The sequence below is a fragment of the Grammomys surdaster genome, unplaced genomic scaffold, assembly GCF_004785775.1.
Source record: "Grammomys surdaster isolate TR1022 unplaced genomic scaffold, NIH_TR_1.0 125789, whole genome shotgun sequence".
NCBI lineage: Eukaryota > Metazoa > Chordata > Mammalia > Rodentia > Muridae > Grammomys > Grammomys surdaster.
The window spans coordinates 3723334-3737262 of record NW_021620620.1 but is presented as its reverse complement, the minus strand read 5'-3'; the positions used below and the strand labels follow the sequence as shown (position 1 = coordinate 3737262).

The window sequence follows — 13929 nt, the reverse complement described above, 5'->3', positions numbered from 1 at the left end:
CTCTCTCTCTCTCTCTCTCTCTCTCTCTCTCTCTCTCTCTCTCTCTCCCTTCCTTCTATTCCAATCTATTCATATAATAGACTTGAAAGAAGGAACACAATTCCAGATGTGGGATGAGCCTTGGAGATGACGTGGCATCAAGAAAGGAGAATTCCCAGGAGTGGTGGGAGAACCAGGGAAACTGAGGTCTGGACAAGGAGGCCCAAGGGTCAAAGACTTGGGTCTAGGGTTAGGCAATGAGCAATAAACGCCACTTGCTTTCCTGGTAATCAGTAAGTTCTCTCAGCCCAGTAATCCCAGCAAGAGGGGTATTTATATGGGTACCTTCAAGTCCCTTTTTACCAAGACATGTAAGAACATGGGATGCTTTTCTCTACAAAGAGAAACATAAATAACAAGGAGACAGACAGTAGAATCCAATCTCTAGAAGCTACAGCTTACCCAGGTCCTTTGAGTGACTGGCTCTAACTCTCCTGGGAGAACCCAGAACTGGATAATACATGCTTCTCCCTCAACTACCCTGTTCACTGGAGACAAGGATACCCTCCTACTGACATTCACAACCATCCAGAAAACAACCGCCTGTAAGCAATCGCTATTTCCTAGGAAGGAAGAAACACACACACTCTTGGTGACACTTGGTAACCTGCGAGACAAGCATAGAAGCCTAGGAAGGGAACAACAATCCACTGTGTGCACAGTATGTGTTCAGTGCTGTATGCACAGTGTGGAAAAGGCAAGGCACAACTACCATGACCAGAGGGTCAGGTGGCCTAAAGAAGTTATCAAGGGAGTACCAGGATCAGCTACCTTGCCTGGCATCTTCTTGGTAGAGACTTCTTCCATACTCTGCCTCCTCACATCCTCTTTTCCTTTAGAAAGAGCTCAGGGTCAGAAAAAATAAGCAGGAAATCCTTCAAGCAAAAATAGCAACAATGGATTCAGTAGGGGCCAGCAGGATAGCTGGTGCTCTTTAGAATTTACTCTCCCTAAAGATCTCCCTGAGCTTCAAGCTTTAGGGAATAATGAGGCTCTTGCAAGAGGCTTACATGAAGAGTTAAAGTGTTCCACACGCCCCAAATGAAGCCACAAATCTAAGGAGCCCTTAGTAGATTCTTCCAAGTCAAGTAGTGCCTCTTTCTGTCCTTGGGAAGTATCCCAGAAACTGCAGAGAGGGATAAATCCTGGTCTTCTCCTGTTGGGAATGGTTTTGTGCACTGTGTATTCAGATGCTGATTTCTATGTCCAGACATCTGGTTGAAGTCTGGGAGTTGGCATGGTCTAGCATCTGTGGTCTCAATGTTATGAAAAACTGTTTTCCATCACCTCTGATTGGTTAATAAAGAACTGATTCAGCCAATAACTGTCAGAGGAAAGAGAGAAGACAGGGCTTCTGATCCCAGTCAGAGGATTCCAAAGAGACAAGCAAGGGAGGAGAGGAAGAGAAGGTATGGAGGGACCAGTAGGAGTCATCATGAAGACACACATGGATCAGAGAGAGCCTGAGCAAGACTCAGATTTCAGGTAAAGGACCACATGGCTGGGAAATAGCCAAGCTAGCATAGTAGGGTTAGAATAGATAAGTACCTGCCCAGTTATAGAGCTTGCAGCTTGTTAATAAAATATAGCAGGTCTCTGTGGCATTTATTTGGGAGCTAAAACAGGATAGAGTGGGCATAGAAATGCATTGCCCTTGGGAGCAAAGGGGGCTAAGCCAGCCCCTTGAATTACATTGACCAGTCCCTCATCTTCCTATGTCCTGAAGCTGCCTTGAAGGCCTGGGGAGGCAGCCCTGTCCTTGCTGATGGTCAGACTGATGGTGGTATTTGGGGGTGTACAACACTGGGGCCCAGAGCTCTTCATCCTACTCATGCTGCAGGTGATCCTTCTAAATGGAATGTTCTATGCAGAAAGTTGTGCAGGAGCTCATGGCTGAGCTCATTCCCTTACAGGAGCCTCTCCATCTCTATTTAGGACATAGGAAGTCCTTGTAGGCAGTAGACATGTTCTGGAAGGTGTGTCAGAGGGGACAGTCATCAGGTTCCTAAATCATTTGGCTTAGGAGATAATGTGAAGCTCAGAGCTGAGCAAGTCCTGGAGGAAGTCAGGAGGAGATTGGTGATGTATTTAGGCTGCCTCTGGGTCACAAGCTCTCTGTGAGGCTCACAATTCCTAAAGCTTCAGCATAGTTTTATATCACAGAGAAGATGCTGACTTTCAGAAGACTCAGTGAGCAAGAATAGCCCAGCAGATTTTTCCCTGGCTGGAGAGCCTGTTGAGATTGCTAGAGCTCTAAGTCCACTGGGATCCAGATGAAGCCCAGGGAAGTGATATTCAAGGTTTCTCCACAAGAGTTCTGGGCTGTGCATAAGAGCCAAGATGGATCACAGAGATATATCTCTGATAACGTCTGGTTCACCTACGCCATGATAAGCAAACTCTCCTTACACCCTGGGTGGGTCAGGGCCCCTCAACTAACCTGAAGGAGAAAGCGGGCCTGCCGGAGCTCTCTGAGGTCGCTGTAGGCATGGCGCTCGCAGGAGTAATGGTCAGAGGACCGGTCTTTGCTGCACATGTTGAAAATGAAGGGATCGCTGATACTGAAAAGGAAACAAGATATGTTGTACACACATGTGGACATCCATAAGAGAGGTACTTAGAAGCTGCCCCCAGTTACTACCCAGTACTGGCCCCACAGTTCAGAGTTACACTGGAAGAAGGCTCTAGTTATGCCAACTGCTTTACTGGTTTGATGAGCTGATGGCCTCTACTCAGTCCTGCCCTTGAAGAGTACACGGAGAGCTAGCCTCGTGGGTGGAGTGTCATGTGGACCCAGGGCGCAGGGGCAGGGTATATTAAAAACTTTCTAGGTTCAGAAGTCTGTAAATTTGTTACACCACATGGATCTTTGTACTTTGGACCCACTTCCTCCAATCCTGAGTTTTTAGTGGCCCTGCAAGCTGTTCAGATAGACCATCCAGAGTTGTTGAATGTACCTGTCATGAGATAGAGCCATTGAATTAGAAGACATGGTATAATCACATGGCAGAAAGAACCAGATGCTGGAACTCATTTAGTGTGCAAGATCCATGCTTTGTTGTCAGAAAAGTATTGATTACCTTTTAAATTCTCTTTTAAAGCTAGGCCTTTGAGGGCAACCAGCATCCTACCAAAGAACAGAGCAGAGACATGTGTGACCTAAGTCCCACCTCCTGCAACATGGAGGGGTAGCCTGTAGAACATAGAAGACGGTCCAGGAAGGGGACTACATAGGAATCTCAGGAGGCTTTCCATCAAAAGGCTCAGAATGAGCCTGCCTCCTTGGGAGCAAGTGGAGAGGGCAGAGGACCTGAGAGTTGTCTGGATACTTATTCCCAAAGAGAACATTCTGTGTATTTGAGGTGAGTGGGGGAGCTCTCAGCACTCACACAGATGGAGTCTTGGGAAATAAAATTAACTCTTTTTATAGACAGATCCATTTATTAATAGCTAGGCCATATAGCCAATTTTTTTAATTTATATTTTATTGTATCTCAAACTCTGTATATATCACCACAAATATTGTGAACATTCTGATAAGATTTCCCATTCAGATAAATGACACCTGCCCAAACATATCAATGCTAAAGAAATTCATATCCTAATCAGAGGCCTAGAGAGGTCAGAGGTGAATGAATCCTTGCCAAGGGATAGATATGGGGGAGAGGGGTAGTGGCAGGCAAACTCTTTCATCTCCTCCTGGTGCTAGCCCCAGAGGAGCCCATGAGGTTGCCATGCCACCATTCTGTGGCTGAGAGGAGTCAGGTTCTCACAGACTTGGTGGGGGTTTCTAGTCTAGTCATCGGTGGCCCAGGTTCCATACTATGAGGATCTTGAACTTTCACATTGAGTTGATGGTTCCTGTAGGACAAGGTGGAAGTCCAGAATCTCTGGGTAGCTCCTTATACAGATATCTTCAAGGACACACACTCAGGCTCCTTGCAACCCCTCCTGGCCCTCCTCAGAGCAGCCCTCCTGGACCCTCTGCTCAGAGCCACATCACTATAGGGCTAATCAAAGAGAAAATGTGGTTTTGGTTTTGAAAGCCTTGGCCAGGAGGCTGTTGCTGGCTGGAGCCCATTGTGCCTTACTAGAGCCACCACTGGGTCGAAGTTGAGTTGTTTCCAAGTATTTCTGACTTTCCCAGGGATTGGGGTTGGGAGGGGTGCGGGCTCCACAAAAACTCTGAGGAAAGCCTCCAAGGACACTACTGAATGAACCTGAGTTTAAGAGTCAAGAGGACCTGGGTTTGATGCAATAGTAAAATGCAATCTTGAGGGAAGTATTGCCTCTGGAAAGCAGCTTCCAGATTTATAATTGGAAAAGGGCATGGTACACGGTTGGGGAGACTCATATAGGATCAAAATAAACACTGGATAAAACTCCTTAGTGCTGAGCCGTTAGGGAGCATTGCAGTCACTTAGCAAGCATCCACAAAGCTTTTGCTTATGCTAAACATCATTCAGGCCAAGGTCTGGTGGGACAACCACTAATCTTTCTTGTACTCTATAGGCTCCTGCTATGAGACCTAGGAAACCCCTCTCTATACCTTAGTGCCTCCAGAGTTGTCCAGCATCTCCTGTGCAGGCTGGGCCAAGTAGAGTCCTTTGATCATAGCTTCTGTCACCTTATCTTCCTGAGCTTTGTGGATGCTTGCTAAGTGACTGCCATGCTCCCTAACGGCTCAGCACTAAGGAGTTTTATCCAGTGTTTATTTTGATCCTATATGAGTCTCCCCAACCATGTACCATGCCCTTTTCCAATTATAAATCTGGAAGCTGCTTTCCAGAGGCAATACTTCCCTCAAGGTTGCATTTTACTATTGCATCAAACCCAGGTCCTCTTGACTCTTAAACTCAGGTTCATTCAGCAGTGTCCTTGGAGGCTTTCCTCAGAGTTTTTGTGGAGCCCTCTCCAGCTCCCACTTTTTAGTTTACCTCATGTTATGTGTCCCACAACCAACACCCATAAACTGTGGGCTGCCAGTACTGGAACATGGAGCTTTGGGGAGAAAAGAAACAGCCATGTTTTTCTCATGCCTGTAGAATCTGCATAACCATGTAGACAGACATGGGCAGACAATGGATCCTCAGAAAAGTTAAACTATGTCCATTGTTGAGTTCACTGTTGACATTCAGGTTTATGTTGGTCACATACAGTATTTATACAGGTGTCACTGGGTGCTCTAGGTAATCATTCTTACATATCATGCTGAATAAATCAAAATAGATCGGTGCTCAGACATCCAAGGTTAATGGGAAGGAAGGAGCAGGTTGGTCTTTGTTAATTATTGGGAGGATCTGTTGTTGCAGGTCACAGGACGCTGCTCAGAGTTCTACTTCCAGGCAATCATCTCGACTTATAAAATTGTCTAGAGTAACTTTAAGATAAATTTTAATAATTATATCAGGGAAACCCACCATGTCAGGTAAATGATAGTTGTGATGCTGACTGGCCTAGTCTTCAACAGCTGAAGTAGGTTTCAAAGTAAAATATACTTTAGTCTGCCTCTACGTGAAGTCACTCAATTTTGTCAGAATGAACTGGTAGTGCATAGCTGGAATCGCTCAGGAATCTATACTCTTTAGAGATATCATGTCACTGTAGCTGTAGAGCCACCACCGTGTTGCACACATGGTAGATGTTTAGTAACTTTGTAGAACTGAACTCAACAGAGAAGTGATGCCCAACACTATCCATGAGCAGGAAACAAGTGTTCTATATCTGACCTCCAAGGTTCCCATGAATGCCACTGTTTAGGGTAGAACTGTGACTTCCTAAAGAGATATGTTTATGTCATGATGTGACTTTACTTGAAATTGGGACATTTCTAAAAGCCATCAAGTTAAAATCAAGTCACTGGAGTGAGCTCTAATCCAATACAACTGCTGACATCATAAAAGGGGACTTCTGTGAAGACCCAAGAAAGAAGACAGCTGTGTAGCTGGTGTGTGTGTGTATATACAATCCATGGAATCCCAAGAATTGCCCAGACACCAGAAGCTGAGGGGAAAGGAAGACTTCTTCCCTTGAGCAGCTAAGAAAAGGCTGCTGACACCTTGATTCATCCTTTTTAGCCTGTAAGGCTGTGTAAGTATCAAATTCTGTGATCCTTTTAGGCCACCTAATTCTTGACAGCTCTAAAAATCTAATTCAGCCACTAAACATTCCACTGAGGAGAGAGCCCAGTACTACTAAAAGCCAAGCTTCTCTGGACCTTCTTCACCTCTGCAGAACACGCGTAAGTCCAGTTACCTATGAGGTGCTTAGTGTTCATGGACTTGATTGGAGATATTTTTATGGTGCAGCAGCAAGGTTCTTTCAAGGTCTAATGCTCAGCTATGCTCAATTCGATGGCTTTTAGAGAAGCATTTCAGGGTTGGTCGAGCTTTATTTTTGACAGGCTTATTTATGTACCTTCCTTAGTCTCCATGGTCAAAATAAGACCTAATTCCCATTGATCTGACAGGATCTTGGAGCCTGGCTGGGACATCTGCTTCTCTAGTAGTGCCAGCACCTTCTCATACCTTAGAGAAGATTGGGGGCAGTGACTGTCTGATTAACAAACACCTCCTTGGAGTGACTAAAAATACCCAGGCAATTTCCTGGAGATACCCAACGTAGTCAGCCAGTCGTTTCCACTCAATCTGTATTTTAGAAAGTAAATTTCCAGACAAGGGAAATCACTCTCACCATTACAAGTCAAGTGTCCAACCACCAGGCTTCTATTACAAGTGCAGGGATAGAAAACTTGATGAGTAAAACAAAGTGTAGCTGATCAATAGCATCTTATCTAAGGCCAGCTTAATCCAAGCCCAAGTGAAGCTTGAAGCAATAGGTTGTGCATGTCATTACACGGGCATGCTGAGCAGTAGAAAGAGCAGAAAGCTTTCATCTGCATAGAAAGGCCAGCCTGCGGACCCACTGTCTGTATTGATCAGTATCAATAAAACATGCGTGAGAAGATGGAATGAGTGTGCCAAGTATTAATTATACTCCTCCAGCTTTGGAAAATCATCAAAGGCTTGTAGCAACGGCAGAGGTTTTGGTATGAATAAAAGATGGAAATTAGCAAAAGAGGACATCAGTAAGTATAATAAAGCAAATTTCAACCCTAATCTAAACAGCGTGTGTTGGCATACACTCTTGCACATACCCTTTAACTCTGGCTTCCTGAAAGCATGATAGCAGGGAGTTGAAACTCTTACTACTGAGAGGTCAAGACTGGATTCTTTGCCAACATCCAAAAACAATGGCTTTCAAAGTATATATTCCCTGGTGACTAGTAGAGTCAGCCTGAGCTAGGAGCTGGCAAAATATCAGATCCCACCAGACTTACTGAATTAGAAACTAGAGAAAGGGCAGAGCCCAGAAGTCTGTGTTCCAATGATCCCTCTGGGTGACTCTAGAGTAAGTCACTTTGAAAGTCGCTAGACTAAGAAGTTGCTCTGTCTTCATAGGAACCATGGCAGAGCACAGTGAACAACTTTCCTTTTACCAAGAGCAAAGACTGTGAGAAAACATACAACTTGACAACTGCAAATCACTATCGGTCTGACTTCGGATGCTTGTCCTTCATGAGCACAGAGTGGGGTACTAGTCAGTAGGAGCTGGCTGAACCCCGAAAGAGCAAACATCTGTCACTACAGAGGGGCCTTGAGATTTCCTGCTAAGACGTCTGCTTCTAGTTGTGGTAAAGATGGAAGACTCCACTTCCGTTTCTCATTTGGTCACTTTGCATTGTCTTTCTTGAGGTATGATTCTCACTTATAGCTCTTGCTGGCCTCAAACTTGGAATTTCCCTGCCCCAGCCTCCTGAGTGTTGGGATAACCCATGTGCCACCCTACCTGGATAATGGCTTGGAAAGTCCTATCCAAATTGCAGCCCTTATTGGATCTTAGCCACATCATCAGGCAGCTCTCCATTACCACATCAGAGGCAGGATGCTGTACAACTATGAATGACTGTGTGCTCTGACCTCTTTTCCAAGAAGCCTGCCAGTGTAGCCCATGTAAACAGTAGGAAGGGGAAGAGAAGGAACCAGAAGTAAGCTGGCTTGGAGGAATCTGCTAGGGGAAGTGGAGAACTCACTTGGATAAGCAGTGCTGGGTACAGTAGACATCGCCTGTAGGAGACAGAGTAAAGTTCTCACAGATGTAGAAGTGTTGCTGGCCAAAGAGCAGGATCCCCTCTGAGACCAGGTGGCCTTGCACAATCACCATGGGGAGCTTCTGTGACACCTGGAGGGAGAGAGGGTGCTAGAGTCAGACTGCATGCCTGGCTAACATGCTCATAATTTTTATGAAGAACTCACAGGACATTTGGAGATCTCAGTGGTAGTACCTTGCAAGAATGACAGGCTATTCTATCTCAACCACAACCCAAGTAGAACATTGATACCCGTCACCCCGTGTAGTTTTTAATCTACCCACGGGCACAACCACCCTAATCAATCCATCTGGATGTCATTTAAAAATATATATATTCCTTATTTTTGAGATTATAATTATACATTTCTCCCTTCCCTTTCATCCCTCCAAACCCACTGACATATCCCTCCTTACTCCCTTTCAAATTCAAAACTTCTATTGCTATTAATTTTTGTATATATAAAACTATACATGTATTTTAAATACAACCTGTTCAGTCTATATAATGTTACTTGAAACATTTGGTATTGAATAACCAATTCATGTGTTCCAACAGGAGACTATTTCTCCTACTTTCAGCATTCCTTAGCTGCCTGCAGTTCTTTGTGTAGTATGAAGCCTCTTTTGCTTTCTCCTATCCCCATTAGCACATCTCTTGTTCTTGTTTTGGCTTGGCTCATGTTTAGGCAGTCATGTTGGTAAGTTTTCTAGGAGTATCTTCTGACATTCCTAGGAGACACATATCACAACAAATTTTCTGATTCTCTGGCTCTTACAATCTCCCTGGCCCCTTCTTCTGCAACATTTCCTGGGCCTTATGCTGAGGAGTGTTTTGTAGCTGTACCACTTGGGACTCACTGCTGTGGTTCCTAAGCATGTCAAAGTCATTTCTCTTACATTAAGCTCCATAACAAACAAAGCATTCCCCAGTTCATAATGAGATGAGTTTTACTGGGGACAAACATTTGTCCAGGGACCATCTGGTGAGAGCCAATGAGTAGTTGAGACAGTAACAGAACCCAAGTATGTTCGAAACAAGTGCAAGCTTGGTACTGTTGTCTTTGTAAAGCCAAGACAAATATGGTTACAGGATGTTCATTATCCATGTAGATGCTTGCTCCTGGACCACAGGCCACACTCCTTCACTGACAGAGAGCACCCGAGGCAGGATTGTATCCCTTCCCAGTGACAACTTGCCCCAGCAACAGGCCAACATGGAGCCACGAGGCTAGAGCCCCTTTGCCTGAATTCAGAGCCACTGTTTGGGTGTGATCAGCTTTGCATTACAACTGTACCAGGCCATTTCTGACTTCTCCACTCCAAAATACTTCCTGAGAGCATATCCATGTGGAGATCCTAGCTAGCTTTCCAGGGATTCTGACCTGTGACAAAGACTTAGATTCCAGCATGAATGAATACACAATGAAAGAAACCCAAAGGGGCTAAGAATAAAGCCAAGGTCCATATTATTTATCTCCAAGTATTTCTGTCCTTACAAGTGCAAAATTAAAAGGCAGGTGGCACACATTTATAATGCCAGCACTAAAGTGTGAAGGGGCAGGGGTGACTGGGAGAGATTGACCGGAAGACTGAGTGTTGTGCACACCTGTAAACGTCAGTACTAAGATCTGAGGGAAGGTATGTGTGTAAGGGTGTGTGTGTGTGTGTGTGTGTGATTCATGTATGGAGTGTGTGGTGTGTGTGTGTATGGTATGTGTGTGTGTATGTATCTGTGTGTGGTACATGTGTGTGTTTGTGGGGGGTGAGTCTGTGGTATGTGTGTGTAAGAAAGAATGTGTGTGTGAGTGTGTGTGTTTGTGAATGTGTGTGTGTCTGTGGTGTGTGTGTGTAAGCTGGGGAGTGATCTAAAGGCTAAATGTGGCATACATCTGTATTCCCAGTACTTGAGATTCTGAACCAGGAGGATTAGTTGCAAGGCTTGTTTGAAGCCAACCTGGACCACAAACCCCATCTCAGAAACTAGATAAGTAAGTGGAAGTCTCACCAGCACTGTGATTTGAATGAGGTTTGTTCTAGCAAAGCCTATGCTGAGGCTCAGTTCCTGCAAGCACAGCCTGAGCTGGTGAGGCCTTTAGAAAAAGGCAGTTAGGGCTTTACCATAGATCCAATCAGTTTGCTATTTGGTAGACTCAATGGTTAGGATTGGTGGATTCGGTGGTTTGGTGGATTCGGTGGTTTGGCTTGGTGGATTTAGTAGTTTAGTGGACTCATTGGTTCAGCTTGGTGGGTTCTGTGGTTTCGTAGACTCAGTGGTTCGGTTTTGTGGATTCAGTGGTTTGGTGGACTCCATGACTTGGTTTGGTGGATTCGGTACACTGTGGTCTTGGGATGTTTCTCTTTACAGTGAGATTTCAAAGACTAGAGGGAACCAGGCCAGGCATCAGGGGATGTCTGGCTGCTTTGCAAAGGCCTTCTGAATGTAAGTCTGGCTTTCTTTACACTTTTCTGTCGTTACATAAGCACCATACTTCAGTTACCTTGCTACGGCTAGTCTTTTCCTTGCAGAGCCCACCACACGGCCCCTTCCTAACGGCCTCCTGTAGATGGTTTTGATTTTCACTATAGCTGCAAGCTATTTCCATACAACATATTTGACCAATCTTTTATAGATTAAAGTTCTTTAAAATATTTGGCATATGCAGTGCTGCCAAACTCATTCTGGATGTTTTACTTTGAATTGGTGGGTGCACCGAAGGAATAAAGTTCTCTGAGCAAGACTGGAGCTCAGGGTGAGGGTTTTAAATTCCCATAGCTATTGCCAACTGCTCCCTTGCGAAGCATCACTAAATGTATGCCTTGCCATCATTGTCAGGAGGGTGTTACAACTTGAGTTCAGTTTGACTATATTTCCCAAGGACTCGAAGTTTAATGCCCATTGTAAAGTAAGAGGGGAGAGAGGAGGGGCTTTCTAGACCCCCTAGTATATGTAGTAAATTTATATTTATAGTATTTTAATAATATGTAGAATACTAGTATATAAAGAACTTCATCAGAAGAAAGACGGACATTTACACACACTCCCTGTATCTTGTTATGTGATGCCCTGTGTCACCCTGAGACTCTGCCATCTAGAAGATAATCACCAAATATGGGTCCTCAGCCATTCAGACTCATAAACCTAAAGAAATCTCTTTTCTTCACAAAGCAACGAGCTTCAGGTTCTTTAGTGTAGTATAGCAATACAGACTGATAACAGAGAATTATGCCAGGCTGTTTAAATTGTTTTCTTTTCTTGTATATCTTGTATTTCATTCTTGCAGGTGAAACTTGGAGGTCCCATCCCCATGTTCATAAGGTGACACATGAAGCCACAGCACCAACGCTGGCATAGGCACCCCTAGAACATCTCCCCTCCATTCAGTACCATCCCCTTAAACCCCCCACGGTTCTTGCAGTGAGGCTTTGGAGCACATGCCACAATCTGATCTGATGCTTCCCTTTGGGGAGGCTTAAGTAACAACCAGAATAAACCAAACCACAAGAAAAAAAAATGTCTAAAGAGAGCTGGGTTAATAGCTTAAAAATTGATTCTGCTAGAAAAGAAATGGCATTTTAAAAACTAGAAAATGAGCCCAAGTGAACTATTACCTGCTCTTCCATTTAAATTAGCCCTGAGAGGGCTCCATCCGTGTTTACTCATGACTAAGAAATCCCTCATGCCTCGACGCTATCGATCACTTCAGACAAGGGAAACTTTTGCTTCTCCAGGAGAAGTTCTTAAAGACCTGCTAGATGATGTATGGTCATTCCCAGTGGGTGGATAACTAAGAAAGTAAATATCCCTCCATCTGCGGGTGGTGACCAACAGGTTGTCTGGAAAGCCAGAGAGGCTGGAGATAAAACACGAGGGACAACAACAACCAGAGTCACTTGGTGTCAGCTCATGAGAGAGCATGGTCACAAAGCAAGGTCTCGGCGATGTGTCTAGGAAGGGCAAGGTCAACCACACGCATTCGGAAGCTATTGGTGGCATAATTAGTCTATAATCTTGTGCAGCACTGAAGTTTATAGGTGGGAAGGCTGAGGGGTCAGTGGAAGCAGCCATTATTGGAGAAGCCCACGCGCCTATTCTAATCTCTCTCTTCTATTTGTGAGCAGGTGAACAATGTAACTCTTTCTTGTGCCCTCAGTACATACAATTAGGACTAGCAAAAAGCTCAGGTCTAATCACCCCTTGGTATCCTTGGGGATGCTTTTAGAACTTCTGTCCACTGTTACCAAATTTCACAGATACTCGAGGCCCTTCTACACCTTCCATTGCTTTAAATAATCTTTATAGATAATTTATAATACTTAATATCATGCCAGTACTGTCTACACTGCTGTACTGTATTGTCTAAGGAAGAATGGATGGATTAGAGCCTGCAAGGGTTATATATATATATATATATATATATATATATATATATATATATATATATCTTTACAGGTGGTTGAATCCATTGATAGCCTCTGAGGGTGTGAGGGTTTGATTGTATACTTGATTTTCAAAAATACTGCTGAGAAAAAAACTAAATTAAAACTATCAAGAAGGGACAGGCTACCAAAATCAAAATTGGGTTTATTCCCAGGAAAAGTCTACTTTTTCTAAGTGGATGACAATTACCTTGAGCTTCAGTCACAGTAGGAATGAGAGAAAAGCATCCTAAAACAACGTGGAGGTTCCACTTGCTTGCATGCATCGACGCAGCAATAAAGCAAAGAAGCACAGCGCTGGGCCTCTTTAAGAACTCTTTTCCAGACAAGGAGCAGGGATGCCCCCTGCCTGCCAGGCTGTGCCACTTCCACAGTAAGCAATGAAGCCAGGCCTCCCTCCACTCTCTGCAGGCTCTGGGGACCAGGTGGAAAGATAGTGACTTTGACACTGTTTGCCTGCTCCAGTGTAATGTGAAACATACCACAAACCCCAAAGACAGTTCAAAGCACAGTGCTCACCACGGCAGTCCCTGAGGATATGCTCACTAGCCCTTCACTGACAGTGTGTCTAGCCAGGGTCTCTGAGTGTTAAACCTGGACTTAAGGGTCTGCTGAGATCTGAAAAACTACAAAGGCTTTCCGTGTTAAAGGCTGATAGGATAATTGATGGGTGCTGGATCATGAGGAATCTAGCTTAATTAATCAATGTATTAGTCCACGGATAGATTTGCCATTTCATGCCATGTGGGCCCTAGCTGGAGAAATCGAGTCACTTTGGGTCTTTCCTTTGTCTGGCTGCTCACTTTGTCTTGCTGCTTCCTAGTCAGCAGTGAGCAACCAATCCCTGCTACATGTTTCAGCCACCATGATATTCTCCCTTAACTCGGACCTAAAGCAGCAGAGCCAAATAAAGCTAAAATAAATCTTTTTTTAAAAGTTGTTTTCCTCAAACGTTTTGTCACAGTGACAAAAAGCTAACTAATGGGTATTTCCTGGAAAGGGCAGAATATGTAACAGTCACCAAGGCTGCTGCACAAACTTCTTTCCTAAAGGCTCCAGTTTAGCAGGGGCAGAGGTGGGGCTTAGAAGTAGCATTCTGAGAACACACCTAGAAGATGCTGCTGTAGATGATACGAAGAAAACCCACTAAGAAGGTGAGCCAAGAGCACCGGCTAGGCAGAGAGCAAAGCTGTTTCATCTGATGTAAGCATGCTGCTTGAAATACACCTTTCTATTTGTTTCTCCCTTAATTTACTCTTACACAGCAGTATTAGCAAGTGGCCCACCCACTGGAGACACAGA

At 44.4% G+C, this 13929-nt stretch overlaps 1 protein-coding gene across 2 annotated transcripts in view; it reads right to left on the bottom strand.

Moving 5' to 3' along the window:
- The window catches only part of Wdfy4 (WDFY family member 4), a 233960-nt gene that overhangs the window by 68437 nt on the left and 151594 nt on the right, over positions 1 to 13929 (bottom strand). For both annotated transcript variants that reach the window (XM_028789147.1, XM_028789149.1), the window contains exons 44-45: positions 8132 to 8280; positions 2480 to 2600 (exon numbers count right to left, since the gene is read on the bottom strand). In XM_028789147.1, the coding sequence (XP_028644980.1) occupies positions 2480 to 2600; positions 8132 to 8280 (270 nt within the window). The remainder of the gene's footprint in view (positions 1 to 2479; positions 2601 to 8131; positions 8281 to 13929) is intronic.